The 13,644-nt window shown below is 41.0% G+C and overlaps 2 protein-coding genes across 4 annotated transcripts; both read left to right on the top strand.

Annotated features, from left to right (window-relative positions):
* Positions 1-51: 51 nt before the first annotated feature.
* On the top strand, positions 52-8,711 carry LOC127766626 (protein SEMI-ROLLED LEAF 2). 3 transcript variants are annotated; one of them, XM_052291727.1, is made up of 20 exons: positions 52-490; positions 1,659-1,844; positions 2,089-2,163; positions 2,267-2,382; positions 2,488-2,599; positions 2,682-2,804; positions 2,901-2,948; positions 3,337-3,536; positions 4,142-4,338; positions 4,661-4,941; positions 5,144-5,293; positions 5,512-5,904; positions 6,201-6,350; positions 6,471-6,546; positions 6,626-6,750; positions 6,969-7,160; positions 7,286-7,426; positions 7,579-7,713; positions 7,956-8,156; positions 8,262-8,711. In XM_052291727.1, the coding sequence occupies exons 2-20, from the start codon at positions 1,710-1,712 to the stop codon at positions 8,379-8,381; spliced, it is 2,970 nt and encodes a 989-aa protein (XP_052147687.1). In that variant the 5' UTR covers positions 52-490; positions 1,659-1,709; the 3' UTR covers positions 8,382-8,711. The 3 variants fall into 3 exon arrangements, with proteins under 3 accessions (XP_052147687.1, XP_052147688.1, XP_052147689.1); XM_052291728.1 differs by having other exon boundaries at positions 52-521; XM_052291729.1 differs by having other exon boundaries at positions 55-490; positions 5,515-5,904.
* A 1,006-nt stretch (positions 8,712-9,717) lies between these two features.
* On the top strand, positions 9,718-12,666 carry LOC127765277 (ATP-dependent Clp protease proteolytic subunit 5, chloroplastic). Its single transcript, XM_052290143.1, has 9 exons — positions 9,718-9,918; positions 10,002-10,091; positions 10,215-10,338; positions 10,420-10,512; positions 10,962-11,007; positions 11,091-11,163; positions 11,819-11,853; positions 11,945-12,033; positions 12,252-12,666. The coding sequence occupies exons 1-9, from the start codon at positions 9,818-9,820 to the stop codon at positions 12,447-12,449; spliced, it is 849 nt and encodes a 282-aa protein (XP_052146103.1). The 5' UTR covers positions 9,718-9,817; the 3' UTR covers positions 12,450-12,666.
* Positions 12,667-13,644: the final 978 nt, after the last annotated feature.

The following is a 13,644-nucleotide window of genomic DNA, read 5'->3' as shown; positions in this document are numbered from 1 at the left end:
TTCCCTCTTCCCCTTCTCTCTCCCGCGTGCCCTCCTCCGCCGCCGGTGGATGCCCCGGCGTGCGGCCGCTCTCCGCTCCCCTGATCTCCGGCCACCGAGCGCCGGCAATCTCTCTCTCTTTCCGGCCTTCGCCGCCGCAGCCACGGTGCCACCGACCTGCATGCGCGGTCTCTCACCCGCTTCCCAACAAAACCCTCGAGCTGTACTGAAATTGTGAAAAAGCGAGTCCCGTTGGGTAGAGACGGGTGGTGTGTGTGGAAAGCGCGGGGCGGGGCAGGGGCAAAGGCAAAGAAAAAGGCTGCTCCAATTGGCCCTGCCACCGAGGCACGTGGCCTCTTCTGTCCTTGCCCCTCTGCGCTGCGCCTCAGTCCTGGCCTCCCTCCCTCCCCACCCAAATCTTCCTCCCCCTTCCCCTTCGAGGCCTGGGCCTGGGTGCTTCTCCGGGGCGGCACTCTGGACGGCGGCGGCGGCGAAGCGGGAGTGTGGGAGGGTAACTTCACTGCTGCCTCGCTCTCCTGCGGGTTTGTTTTTTTTTTCTCGTTTTTTTTCTTGGGCGGCGACTTCAGGGTGGTATGTTGGTTTCGTCGGTGAGACGAAGATTGAGGGTTTTTTTTGGGGGGTTGTTTTTGAGGTGGATGTTGTCGTCGGTGCGTCGATTTGAAGCTGGGGAGGCTTGGAGTGGCAATGCGGCCGCCTACGAGTAGTCCTCGCGCTTCATTGCGGTGGTGTATTTTGGTCTGTGTGCTTGTGCGTGTGTTTTTTTCTGGGTTTGTGCAGATTTGGTATTATTGCTGCTTGTCTCGCAGTTTTTAGGGTTTTGTTTGGGGGGGTTTAGGGATGCCATGTCTTGCCCAGTGCGCGGTGCTTTCCCTGTTGCTGCAACCTCGATCTAGTGCCGGTGGTTCGATTTGCTGGTTTATGGCTTCGCTACCGCCGCATACTTTTAATTTTTACTTGTTCTCTTGGAGTTCATCTCAGGCCTTCATTGCCTGCAATGAGTGGTACCTTTTGATCATTGAACCAATTTATAGGTGCTTTACTTAGACGTTGTTTAAGAATCAGGATGGTGTGCTTAGCATTCCTTGCTATTATTCTAATGGTAACCCGCCGTGCTTGCTGTTTTTTTAAGTGCAAAGTTTCTACCTATCCATTACTGACATCCAGGTTCGCATTAAGTAAAACATGAGGCTCACCTAGCCAAGGGTGCAAAACTCTAATAACAACCACAATCTTTGGCAGCCTATGAACCTCCACATTAGAATCCATACCCTTGTGCATGAAATGCATGCTTAGCTGTCATATTTCACAAAAACAAGTGTGCAACTTGCCTTAAATCATGAACTATCCTCTAGATGGTATGGTGTTGGACTGGGCTGTGAGATTCAGAGACTAATGATCTGGTTTGTGGATGGAGTAGTGGCATGGGCTGTACATAACATAGCCAAGATTTCTATCTCCCTTCCTTTCTCCTTGTTCTTCTACTCCTCCTAATCTCCTATACCTCTCTTCTTCACAGATCCTTGCCAGTTTCTCTTTTGATTGCTGCCAATAAATTCCATGTATATTACAACCAAACTACACGCATGCTAGCACATTAGTCACTAGTGCTATTGGTGATAAGCATTGGAGATCCATAACACTTTGATGCCTTTATGCAGGTTGAGGTGTGAGAACCAGGTGGTTGCTCCAACCTTTGGGGTTCAAGGAAGATGGGTTTCATGTCGGCGAAGCTCTTTCCTTCGTGTGAGAGTATGTGCGTGTGCTGTCCAGCTCTGCGCCCAAGCTCGCGGCGCCCTGTCAAGCGTTACAAGAAACTGCTTGCCGAGATATTCCCCAAGACGCCTGTATGTGTTTGCTTTTCACTTTATTTCTGTGCAAGTTTAGATTAGCAAGTCCTGTTTGGACATTGTTGCTGCAACTTTAATGCATTGTGCTGTTTTTGATCTATAAGCAGTTAATAGTCCTTGTTAACCTGCTCTATGGAGTTTGCCTATCAAATGGTTATATTCTCCACTGACGACATATTCGTGGACAATGCAACTTCACTGTCAAGTGTAGCGCTGCTGATTTTGCAGAATTTACTTGCAGGATGGCCTTCCAAATGAGAGGAAAATCATGAAGTTATGTGAATATGCAGCGAAGAATCCCCTGCGCATTCCTAAGGCATGTGCTGATATCATATTGCTACCTTTTATTATACTGATAAAATACTCCTGAGTATGTGGTTAATTTTTTTCATGTTTCCATTTACCGTTGCTTATTGCAGATTGCCAAGTTTCTGGAACTGAGGAGTCACAAGGAGCTACGTTCTGCTCATGTGAACTTTATCAAAATTATCACTGAGGCATACAGCAAGCTACTCTTCATTTGCAAGGAGCAAATGTGAGCGTGCAAACTTATTGGCTGACCCTTAGGTTTCCTATATCGAACTGTTATTTGACAGGAAGAGTTCTTATTTCTTGTTATTGTGTGCATGTGATGATATAGGGCATATTTTGCCATTAGCCTGGTGAATGTTCTTACTGAGCTCCTGGAAAGCAAGCAAGAGAACATTCATATTCTTGGATGCCAAACTTTGGCGAAGTTTATTTATAGCCAGGTCAGGCATTGTAAATACTACCCTTTGATCATTTGTTTTCTTTAGTGAATGTATCAGAATCATTATTATGGTACATTAACAGGTGGATAACACGTATGCACGGAATATTGAAAGCTTGGTTCGCAAAGTATGTGTGCTCTCACGGCAACAGGGAGTGGAGCACAGTCTTCTCCGGGCAGCAAGCCTTCAGTGCTTATCAGCAATGGTAATATATGCCTTTTCAGATCCTTTTCCTGACTTTCTCTTGCACGACTTAGTTTCAAAGTGTAGTTCTGTTAACTACTATCATAATATTGTGCAGATCTGGTTCATGAAGGAGCATTCGTACATATTTGCGGATTTTGATGAGGTAGCGACAATAGGTTCCTTGTGGGAACCACCTATCGTTCATTCCTTGTGTAATCTATTGGAAATTAAACCTATTTGCTTGAGTTCAAGATACCATACTAGCACATGAACCTGTTTACTGGGTTGAGGTTATCCATTTGCACTAACTTAGAGATGCCAATTTATCCCCACATACTAGAGCAGTTATTTTTCTTGTCATCTGTGCAAACACACATATCCAACTTTTTAGTTATTGTTGTTCTGACATCTACCTGATTTATCGGGCCATAATACATTAACAGCCAAATAGTTCATTTATGCTCTCTCTCCTTAGAGGAAAGGCTTCTTGTTGAACTGTTTTCATTTTTATTATTACTGGCGAATAACTCTACTTTCACTGGGTGTGGCAGATTGTGCAGTCAGTCTTGGAGAATTATAGAGTGGAAGAATCTGCTGCTGGTGACGAAGAAAGACATGCACCGCAGCATAATTGGGTTGATGAAATAGTAAGACGTGAGGGGAGAGCTGGCTTAGGTGGTGGTAATGATGTAAATTGCAACAGTACAGCTATTAGACTGCGATCAGCTAGGGATTCTTCGGCCCTGACCAGGTGAAGTATCTTTATTATGTGCTTGCTACACAATTTCCTAAACTTTGTGCTGAAATTGTATACTTTGTAGATAATAAGTGTTTCTGCACTCTCGTTTCCTAATCTCTGTGCAGAAAAGTGTAATTATTGTGATACCCCAGTCCTTCATTTTATTTCAGTCTTGTTTGTTGTCAATGCAATAAATCATGTCTTTATCCTTCCTATTTTGAAGGATATATACATTCTATAATTGGAAAACTGACACACTTTAAGCTGTATATGTATTTCAACTATTATTTAATGTTGTTTGTCTAAAGTAATTAGTGTTGCGTATGAAGATTTATAAGAAGAGCATGCCAGAAGTTATCTATCAGTTAAGGTAGAAGGATATTGAATGCATTCCCCATCTAAAAAATTCCCCTCGGAAGAATAGCAGAGTTATCTTGCTGATTGATTCACCAATCAATAAATGAATGTGGACTTGATTTCATAAGTGCATTTCTTGCGATAGTTACCGATCTATATTTTTAACACACTTCTTCTAGTCATACTTTGTGCTACATAAATATTTGAAGCATCTTATCTGTTCCCTTATGCTTAACCAAGTGATGTAATCGTCAATGCAGGGAGGAGCGTGAATCTCCAGAAGTATGGGCACACATTTGTGTTCAGAAGCTTGCTGAGCTGGCCAAAGAGAGTACAACAATGCGACGCATCCTAGATCCAATGCTTTCTTACTTCGATAAAAAGAAGCAATGGGCTCCTCGACAGGGATTAGCTTTGCTTGTTTTGTCTGATATGTCTTATCTTGAAAAAAGTTCAGGTAAGTTTTTATACATAATAAGGTTTGGAAAACTGCTTGCAAAATAAAAATAATAAAAAATTGCAAACAGCGTGATATCTGACAATCAACATGAAGTTTCCTAACTCTTCCAGTAATACCAAGTGTGTTACTAATTTCCTCTTTTTTTAAATAATAAATAAATGTCATTCCATTTAAATATCTTTAAACTAGTGCTTCTTGTTACAGAGCTTGCTTTCAACTTCATTACTGAACACATTGCAGCCTGGGCTTGCACTTTATTTTACTCTCTGTATTTTCCGGGGGCTTGTCCTTGTCTGATAATTCATATTTTCCTTCTCAGGCAACGAACAATTGATTTTGACTTCTGTCATCCGGCACCTCGACCACAAAAATGTTTTGTATGATCCTCAGATTAAATCTGATATGATCCAGACAGCTACTTTATTGGCACGGCAGCTACGGTCACGAGGAATTGCTGCTGAGCTTGTAGTAGCAGGTGACTTGTGCAGACACTTGAGGAAAACACTAGAGGCCATGGAGTCAGCCAGTATTGAAGAGCTGAACTTGAATGAATCACTTCAAAATTTCTTGCAGGACTGTCTTCTAGAAGTTGTCACAGGAGTATGTTATCCACTATCCCAGCCACATGCTAACATTTTATCATCTGCCACAGATTACTTTGGTGTTTCTTTCTCAGCAATGTTTAATTGCATGAGCTTGCGTTTCAAAAACTTTACACTAGTATCACACCAGTTCATAACTATGTTACCACATATTCTTATAGTTTCACCATTTTTTGCTAATCTCTGGGATATTCTTCCAGATTAATGATGTGCGGCCGCTCTATGACATGATGGCAATTACACTGGAGAATTTGCCTTCTATGCTTGTGGTTGCCAGAGCATCGATTGGAAGTTTGCTGATCCTTTCGCACATAATCTCCTTGACATCAATGTCTTCAAACGCTCCTATGGTTAGTCTGAATCTATACTATCTACTCACTATTTGAGTTAAGTATCAGAATAAAAAGGATTGCAATCAAGTTCAGGAACTGTGTAGCTCATATACGGATAAAATAGTTAACTTTTGTGGTTAATATTCTTCTCTATATTTACAAAATACTATTCTCTGACCAATGCTATGTGGATCACTTCTGCCATTCTTTACTAATTCTTTAATAACTCTTCTTAGCAGCTGTTTCCAGAAGCACTCCTCCAGCAGATACTGAAGTCCATGGTACATCCAGATGTTGACACTCGTGTGGGGGCACACCACATGTTTTCTGCTGTTATTGTTCGAGGACCAAGCCGTCAGAGGAGTGAATCAGACTTTCTATATGAAACAAAAAAATGGCAGTCTCGGACTACATCAGTATTTGCTTCAGCTACTGCTCTACTTGAGAAGTTAAGGAGAGAAAAAGAAAGTTTAGGTTCTGATAAGACAGGAAACATGGATGATGAGAAGGAAAAAAGCATAAGTGAAGAGGAAAATAAACATGTTTGGGCACGTAAAAACTCGGCTTATTTTTCAAAGCTGGTTTTCTCTTTCACTGATCGATATGCAGCACTAACTAGTTCTGCAGAGGTATTTTTTCTTTCAGTGAGTTTGATTGTTTGTCCTGCTTGCAGTGACATGGCACTTCTACTAGTAATTGAAGCACACATCCTTTGTTCATTTCTTGCTTTAGTGTCATTGTCTCCGATGTTTTTTTTTTGTGTGTCGGACGTAGTAATTGAAGCACACATCCTTTGTTCATTTCTTGCTTTAGTGTCATTGTCTCCGATGTTTTTTTTTTTTTGTGTCGGATGGGGCATGCATGTATATAATCCTTGAGTATGGTAATCGTGATATTTGAATAATCCTCTCTATGTATTTCCCAGGAGGCTAATATTGTCATGCTAACTGAAGATCAAACAAATCAATTGCTCTCCGCGTTTTGGGTACAGGCAAATCAGACAGATAACACTCCTTTTAATTATGAGGCGATTGGTCACTCGTACAGCCTCACGGCTATTTCTTCTCGCCTTAAGGTACGGGTTGATTTGAAAATATATAACTATTACTGTTATTCCTGCATGCAGTGGAAGTTCACATGGTTTGTCTAAGCTATATTTTTTTTTGCCATGGAAATATTTTTGTTGGTGCTACAGGATTCAAGGAACAGTAATAACATTCAGTTTTTTCAGTTGCCGCTGTCCCTTCGTAGTGTTTCCTTAACCTCAAATGGTAGGACCCACACAGTGAAATTTGTGATTGATCTCTTCTGAACCACAAAAGTCACTTGCCTTTATGTATGTTTTTCCAGGAGTCCTTTCCCCTTCTTGCCAGCGGTCTATTTTTACCTTGGCAACAAGCATGCTAGCTTTTGCTGGGAAAGTCTGTCACATTACTGAATTGGTTGATGTACTGAGGTGCTTTACATCTTGCAATGTAAGTACCTAATTCTAACGCAGATGCTATCTTTTCACGGAATCATGCATATGCATGAAAGTGCTTCATTTTGGCAATAGTTTTTATTTGCTGTCTAGTTTTTTGCTCATTGCCCAATTATTTGTGTACCAATTTTTGCTTACTTTTACTATTTGACAAATAAAAATAATTTATGTCCATGACTGTTTAGTGAAAATAACTCATGAAATATTTTGCAGATGGATCCTTATCTAAGAATTGGTGAAGACTTGCAACTCTATGTAAGGTTGCAATCTGATCTAGGTAACTATGGTTCTGATAGCGATCAAGAAATCGCTAGATCTGTACTTTCTGACTGCAGGACAAAAGTGGGGATTAATGATCAGCGAGTACTTGATGTAGTTGCTTGTGCACTGTGTAATTTAACTGAGGTAAAGGTTGATTTTGCCTTCTATTTGCTGTTGACACTGCACGTTGTGTTCTTATTGAGGTCACATGCTGTTGACAGCAATGGTTAAGTGCAGTTATCTAATATTCTTGGAATTGCTATTGCCAGATGGACAAGGATGTACTGGTGAAGGAGCTCACAGAAATGTTTACACCTGAAGAGGTGCCCTTGTTTGGGTCAAATTCAGCATTTGACTGGGCCAATTTTCATGTTCAGGCATTTTCTGATGAATCCCTTTCTTTTGATGAGGTAGGTACATTAAAACTGGTGTCTTTAATGATTCATCTGGTGGAAGCTCTTATAAAATTCTTTGATGGTGCAATGATCCTTGTAACTGTACCTTACCATTATGAAAATTATTGTTACTTTTTGTATCTTCTCAGTTGTCTTCTGCATTGTAGGAGTGTTCAAGAACCTCTTCAGTAGATGGTGGGTTGCATGAGTCACCAATTACAAACACCGGTAGCTCGATATCAAAGACTACGATGCCACAATCTGTTCCTCGTGTCTTAGGTGTTGGCCAGTTGCTTGAATCGGTGAGTACTTATCAGCTGCCTTTGCACATGGTTTGCTAGTTGCTGCTACTCAGCTAGCTCTAGTTGCCCTAATCTTATTAATTGTTAAGGTGGCATGGAACCATAACATGTTGTGTTTGTACCCCTTTCTGCTGCTGTCAAAATAGTATTTATCACGTGGTGGATTCGGCTACAAATATATTATGGAGCATTTGAATCTATGTAACATTTTCTCTACTGTGAACTCATATCTTTGTAATCAGGCGTTACATGTAGCCGGGCAAGTTGCGGGAGCATCTGTTTCGACCTCCCCGCTCCCATACGGCACAATGACCAGTCAATGCGAAGCCTTGGGATCAGGCACTAGGAAGAAGCTCTCAAGCTGGCTTGTCAATGGTCATGACTCTACGCCAGACAATCCTGCTCCAAGCCTTCCATCTGCGCAGCATTTCATCATTCCTAAAGTACATGATTTGTCCTGTCTTTCTCCCATGTCATTCTGGAATGTTGCCTATTCTGCATCTGTGTGTATCATCTGGCCCTCACGATCGCAATCGACATTCATCCAGGTAAATTCATGCGGTTTCGAGAGCAGCATCCGGACGACATCCGAGCCTTGCTCGGCAGTGAAGCTCCCACCCGCCAGCCCCTTCGACAACTTCCTGAAGGCTGCATATCGTGCCCAGTAGCAGCCATGACAAGCCTTCGAGATTATGCCTAACCATGTTTAGTAGTGCTAGGATGTAGTACCTGAGCATCGGAACTAGATGATCTTTTGAAAGACTTGGCCGATCTGGCTTATCCTTTATTATCTGTAGCACTGTTAGTTGTAGTAGCTTGTGTATCAATGTATGGCTATGTCTGTGTCCCTCCAGTAAATGACAATCGTATGTGTACTATGTAGTATGACCATGTAGCCCACTAGTAAATGTTTGTAGGGTATGTATGACAATGTATGACCATATTGTTTTTTTGAGATGTAGGATTCTATTTCAGACTCGAGTAATCTGTGGGGGACATGTTCGTCGACCTCCGGTGCTATTTTTCCTTTTATCACTGCAAGGATTAGATGGTTTCCTGCAATATTTGCATGCTATTCGCGCGGTTGAAATTGCGAAGTCATGGGTTTCTCAAGTCCACAATCATTAGTTCACATTATTACGGCGTTCATGAATATTACATTTTGGAGGATCTTATTTCTATAGTTTTTCTATATAGCTCTTTGAATCAAGAAATGTTTTTCATGTTTTTCATGCGATCTAATCAAAAGGTCATTTCTATGTTTGCAATTATCTATTTTACATTTACATTTCTATCAGAATCTTTTTTTTTTGTTTTTTTCTATTTATCTGTTTTTTTTTATTCCTGCGATTCAAAGTGATGCTTAAAATTTAGGGAAAATTGTAAAAATCATCCTATAAATCACTTGAAACTTGACATTCCACTTTATAAGCCATTTTATTGCAAATACCACCCATCTACTCTGTCTAATCGAATCAACATGTTTTCATGAATTATGAGCTGTCAATGAAGCTTTTACCAAAATTAAATATTTATATAGTACAGTATTGACACTTTTGTATTGAGTTTCGCTATATTTTAAAAAAAATTAATTAAACATGAAGAATAAATCTGATACAAAACACTTGGACAAAATTGACTTGACTAGCTTTAACCTGTGGTATCCCTACCCTAGTGATAATGGGTTGATTCGGTTAAACACGTTCGCACTAGAATGGTTTTTACAAAAAAAAAACTGAGTAGAGGTGGACATTTACAATAAAATAACTTATGAGATGTAATGTGAAATTTCAAGTGATTTATAGGGTTGTTTTTTTTTTTAAATTCCCTAGAATTTAACGGGTGTGTGTCTGGTGGACGTCCGTGGTGCGCGCGCGCGCGCGAGGGAATGATCAAAAACCTTTTCGGGGCGTCACGTAAGCCCATGACCCGACGTCCAAAGGCCTACCAACATCGTCGGCATGGCCCGCGTCTTCTCCTCGTCTTCCTCTCTCTCGAGTCTCGAAGAAGACACACTATTCTCTCTTCTTCTTACCACCCTCTCCCGGATAAGAGGCGCAACCAAAGCCCCCACCCTCGCCCAAAACCCCCACGAGCCGCGGCCATGGCGACCACCACCACCACCCCCTCCTCCTCTCTCACCGCCCCTCTCCTCCGCCCGAGCTCGAACGCGAATCCCGCCCCGAGATCTCTGCCGCTCCTCAGGTTCACTCCCCTCTTCCCCCTCCCTCCTCACTCTACTCTGTCGTGGCTCCACTCGCTCTACCCTAACTGACTCGGTCTTGCAGGAGCCGGAGGTGCGCTCGGGCCGTGGCGACCGCCACCGCCACCGCTGGCCACGGGGCCGCTCATCAGAGGAGCGGGATTTGGTCGATCAGGTGGGGGGGGGGGGGGGTTGATTTTGTGACGAACCATTTGTAGCTCTGCATCGTCTGGTTGGGGGAGGGTTGGGTGGGGATGCGAGGGAGCTGATGATGCTGTGGTTGTTGTGTGTTTCGTAGGGATGATTTGGTGGTGCCGAGGTCGCCCTACTTCCCTGTGGAGTATGCGTCGGGACAGGAACGCGGGCCATCTCCCATGGTGATGGAGCGGTTCCAGAGCGTCGTCAGCCAACTCTTCCAGCACGTACGGGAGCACTAGATTGTTGCACAAGTTTATTTGTGGAGGGTTCTGTGTGCTGTCTGACTCTGTGTGATTGTGGAACAGAGGATTATCCGGTGTGGTGGACCCGTGGAGGATGATATGGCGAACATCATCGTTGCCCAGCTGCTATATCTCGATGCCATCGATCCTAACAAGGTGAAAATGATGAATAAGACGCTATCTGACATCCAATTCCTATTTCCTATACCAATAGCTGCCAAAGCTTTGTTACGAACTGCTTACTCTAAAAATACTGAGGCGATGAAGGGAGTGGTGCTCACTGTATTTACAATTTTACATGAACTATATGGTGTCTTGTTTTAATGGATGATTGTTGTTAATCCCCAGATAAAATGGTCCTTTTATCTGTCAATACTCAATACCAGACACTAAAGTACCATTGCTACTCACTTTGGGTTATATATGAGTCCTTGTTAGTCCTAGCTTAGGCTGTGATTCAGTTATGTACTTGTGACCTCAAACCTTATGGTGAGGCTTGTATTGCGATTTCATCTACCAGGACCTGATTCCATGGCACCATATATTCATGATTTCGTACTTACATTCAGTATTCGATTCTTGACTTCCTCTTAACATTCCTGTAGGATATCATTATGTATGTGAATTCTCCTGGAGGATCAGTGACAGCTGGTAATAACTCATCCATTTTTTTTTCATAGCTCCATCTCACTCTTGGAACATTTGTTTCACACCAAACTGCATTTTGTGTTTAGGGATGGCCATATTCGACACGATGAAGCATATCAGACCTGATGTTTCCACAGTTTGTATTGGACTTGCTGCAAGGTATTTAGTACTGAAAAACTGATATCCTTAATTGGCAATTGATTCGGATTTGTGACGCTCTGCAATTTATGCATCTTATAATGTTTAATTCTTTAGCATTCTGTTCAATTATTCAAGTAAGGGTTTCAGTTGCTATATTCTGGTCAACATGTAAACATGCACCTGTTTCCAGTTGTATATCCCGCCTAATTCCTTCTCCTTTCATAATGTGGGAAGCACACCAAATCATTGATTGTATCAGGCATGTTCTATTCAGTATAATCAGCCTCAATCTAGGATTTTGGGTTGACTGAGATCAAATTTTGTGTTGCGCATGTTAGCAAAGAAGCTTTGTACCCTCATACCTCCTTAATCAAAATATAATTTTTCAAACTTTATGTTTGTGAGAATCCATATGGATGTTGATAACAGGAGAGTTTCTTCATTTCATGTACTTTATCAATGTTTAGCCAACAATGCAAATTCAGGAGTGCTTATCAGTATTCCAGGCACACAGTTTATTAGTAAAACATGATAACTGTTCAGCTGCAAATCTGTAACCATTTCTTTCTCATTGTACTTTTGGAATGCTCTCTTTTAGCTATCCATCTTGCCTTAAGTTGCGTTGATTTCGGTTATGCACTCATTTTCACTGTTTTGTTTCCCTTTTCGGCAGTATGGGAGCTTTTCTGCTTAGTGCTGGGACAAAAGGTAATTGAGTGATTGTTAATGCAGTACTACATTTATTCTACAACTAGACTGATCTGAATCCTTGAATACTGTACTTGTGAATGTAACACAGGGAAGCGATACAGCTTACCTAACTCAAGAATAATGATCCATCAACCTCTCGGAGGAGCCCAAGGACAAGAGACTGATCTTGAGATCCAGGTAAATCCACAAAGTTAAATTGTGTTTTTATCAAGATCAGGACGACATCTCAATAGCAAATAATTAATCATATCATTGTTTCTCTCTTGCCGGTATATGGTTCGATCTACATGAAATACATTTATTTCCACAAGCGAATAGCAACTCTGCTGGCTTTCTATTGTTACTTGTATCACCAGAAGATTTTTCTGTCACTGATTTTCCATTATTTCTTTTAGGCTAATGAGATGCTGCATCACAAGGCTAACCTGAATGGATACCTAGCATACCACACTGGGCAGCCCCTAGATAAGATCAACGTAGATACTGACCGTGATTACTTCATGAGCGCGAAGGAGGCAAAGGAGTATGGTCTAATTGATGGAGTTATCATGAATCCCCTTAAAGCCCTTCAACCGCTTCCTGCTTCTAGTTAGCCATGGAGTGCTCAATCTCCACGGAGCATTTTTTGGTTATCTTTTAGAACTGTTATTGCATCCACTGTTTTTATTAGCTTGGCAAGATAGTTTTGCGATTCCACAAGCAACCACATCCTGAGGCTTCAAAGTTTGTACAATACAGATGTACTACTAGGAGGATATCTTCTGCGATGAATATTGCAACTTATTTGATACTCCCTCTGTTTCATGCCAAGTCGATTTGATTTTTTTTCCTTAGACAATTTTCTGTAGGTTTGACTAAATTTATCAAAAAATTAGCATAATCTACAACACTAAATTAGTTCTATTGAAATAACATTGAATATATTTTGATAATATGTTTGTTGTATTAAAATGTTGCTATATTTTTTATATACTTGATCAAATTTAAAAAAAGATCATCTATAAAAAAATTAAAACGATTTATAATATGATGAAATGGAGTGACTTATAACGGAGGGTGTACGTAGTAGTATTCTGAACCTTGCGTTGAATTGCTGGCAATACGTTATACGCAAGGTAAAATTAGATATGGGCTCTGATGTAGGGTGAATCATAATGCCGAGTGCAATACTTCTCGTTTCGCTTCTAGCAACTTTTCATTTCACATTAGTGGTACAATCATAATGCTGAATGCAATACTCCCTAATGCTGAATGCAACACTTCTCGTTTCGCTTCTAGCAACTTTTCATTTCACATTAGTGGGACTCTGGGAGAATCGTAATGCTGAATGCAATACTTCTCGTTTCGCATTAGTTCTAGCAAATTTTCATTTTACATTAGAGAAGGTACAATAGCAGGCTATAAGCCAGCTATAAATATATTTTAAAGAGATAAAGGAAGAGAGAGAAAAACAGCGAACTACAAATTTATGTATGACATGTAAAACCAGGTATTAATAATATAGTAAGCAACTATTGTATTAATTGACTATTACATTGGCTATATATGATTTAGAGCTAGTAGTTGGCTATACTATTAAACTTAAACTTGCTCTTGCTCTTAGTTCTCGTTCTCGCAACAAATTACATCGACTCTCGTGAACTATATCCAGATCATTTCTCAAAGTAGCATTAACATCATTACATCAACTTTGATTAACAGTAGTGCGTAGCTACATTAATGAAGGCTAGAGAAATGCTTTGAGGTGAGAAATGACAAGTGTCTTGATAAGACAAACTGAATGCTAGA

Source organism: Oryza glaberrima, chromosome 3, assembly GCF_000147395.1.
Source record: "Oryza glaberrima chromosome 3, OglaRS2, whole genome shotgun sequence".
Classification (NCBI taxonomy): Eukaryota; Viridiplantae; Streptophyta; class Magnoliopsida; order Poales; family Poaceae; genus Oryza; species Oryza glaberrima.
This window is presented reverse-complemented; position numbering and strand designations above follow the sequence as displayed.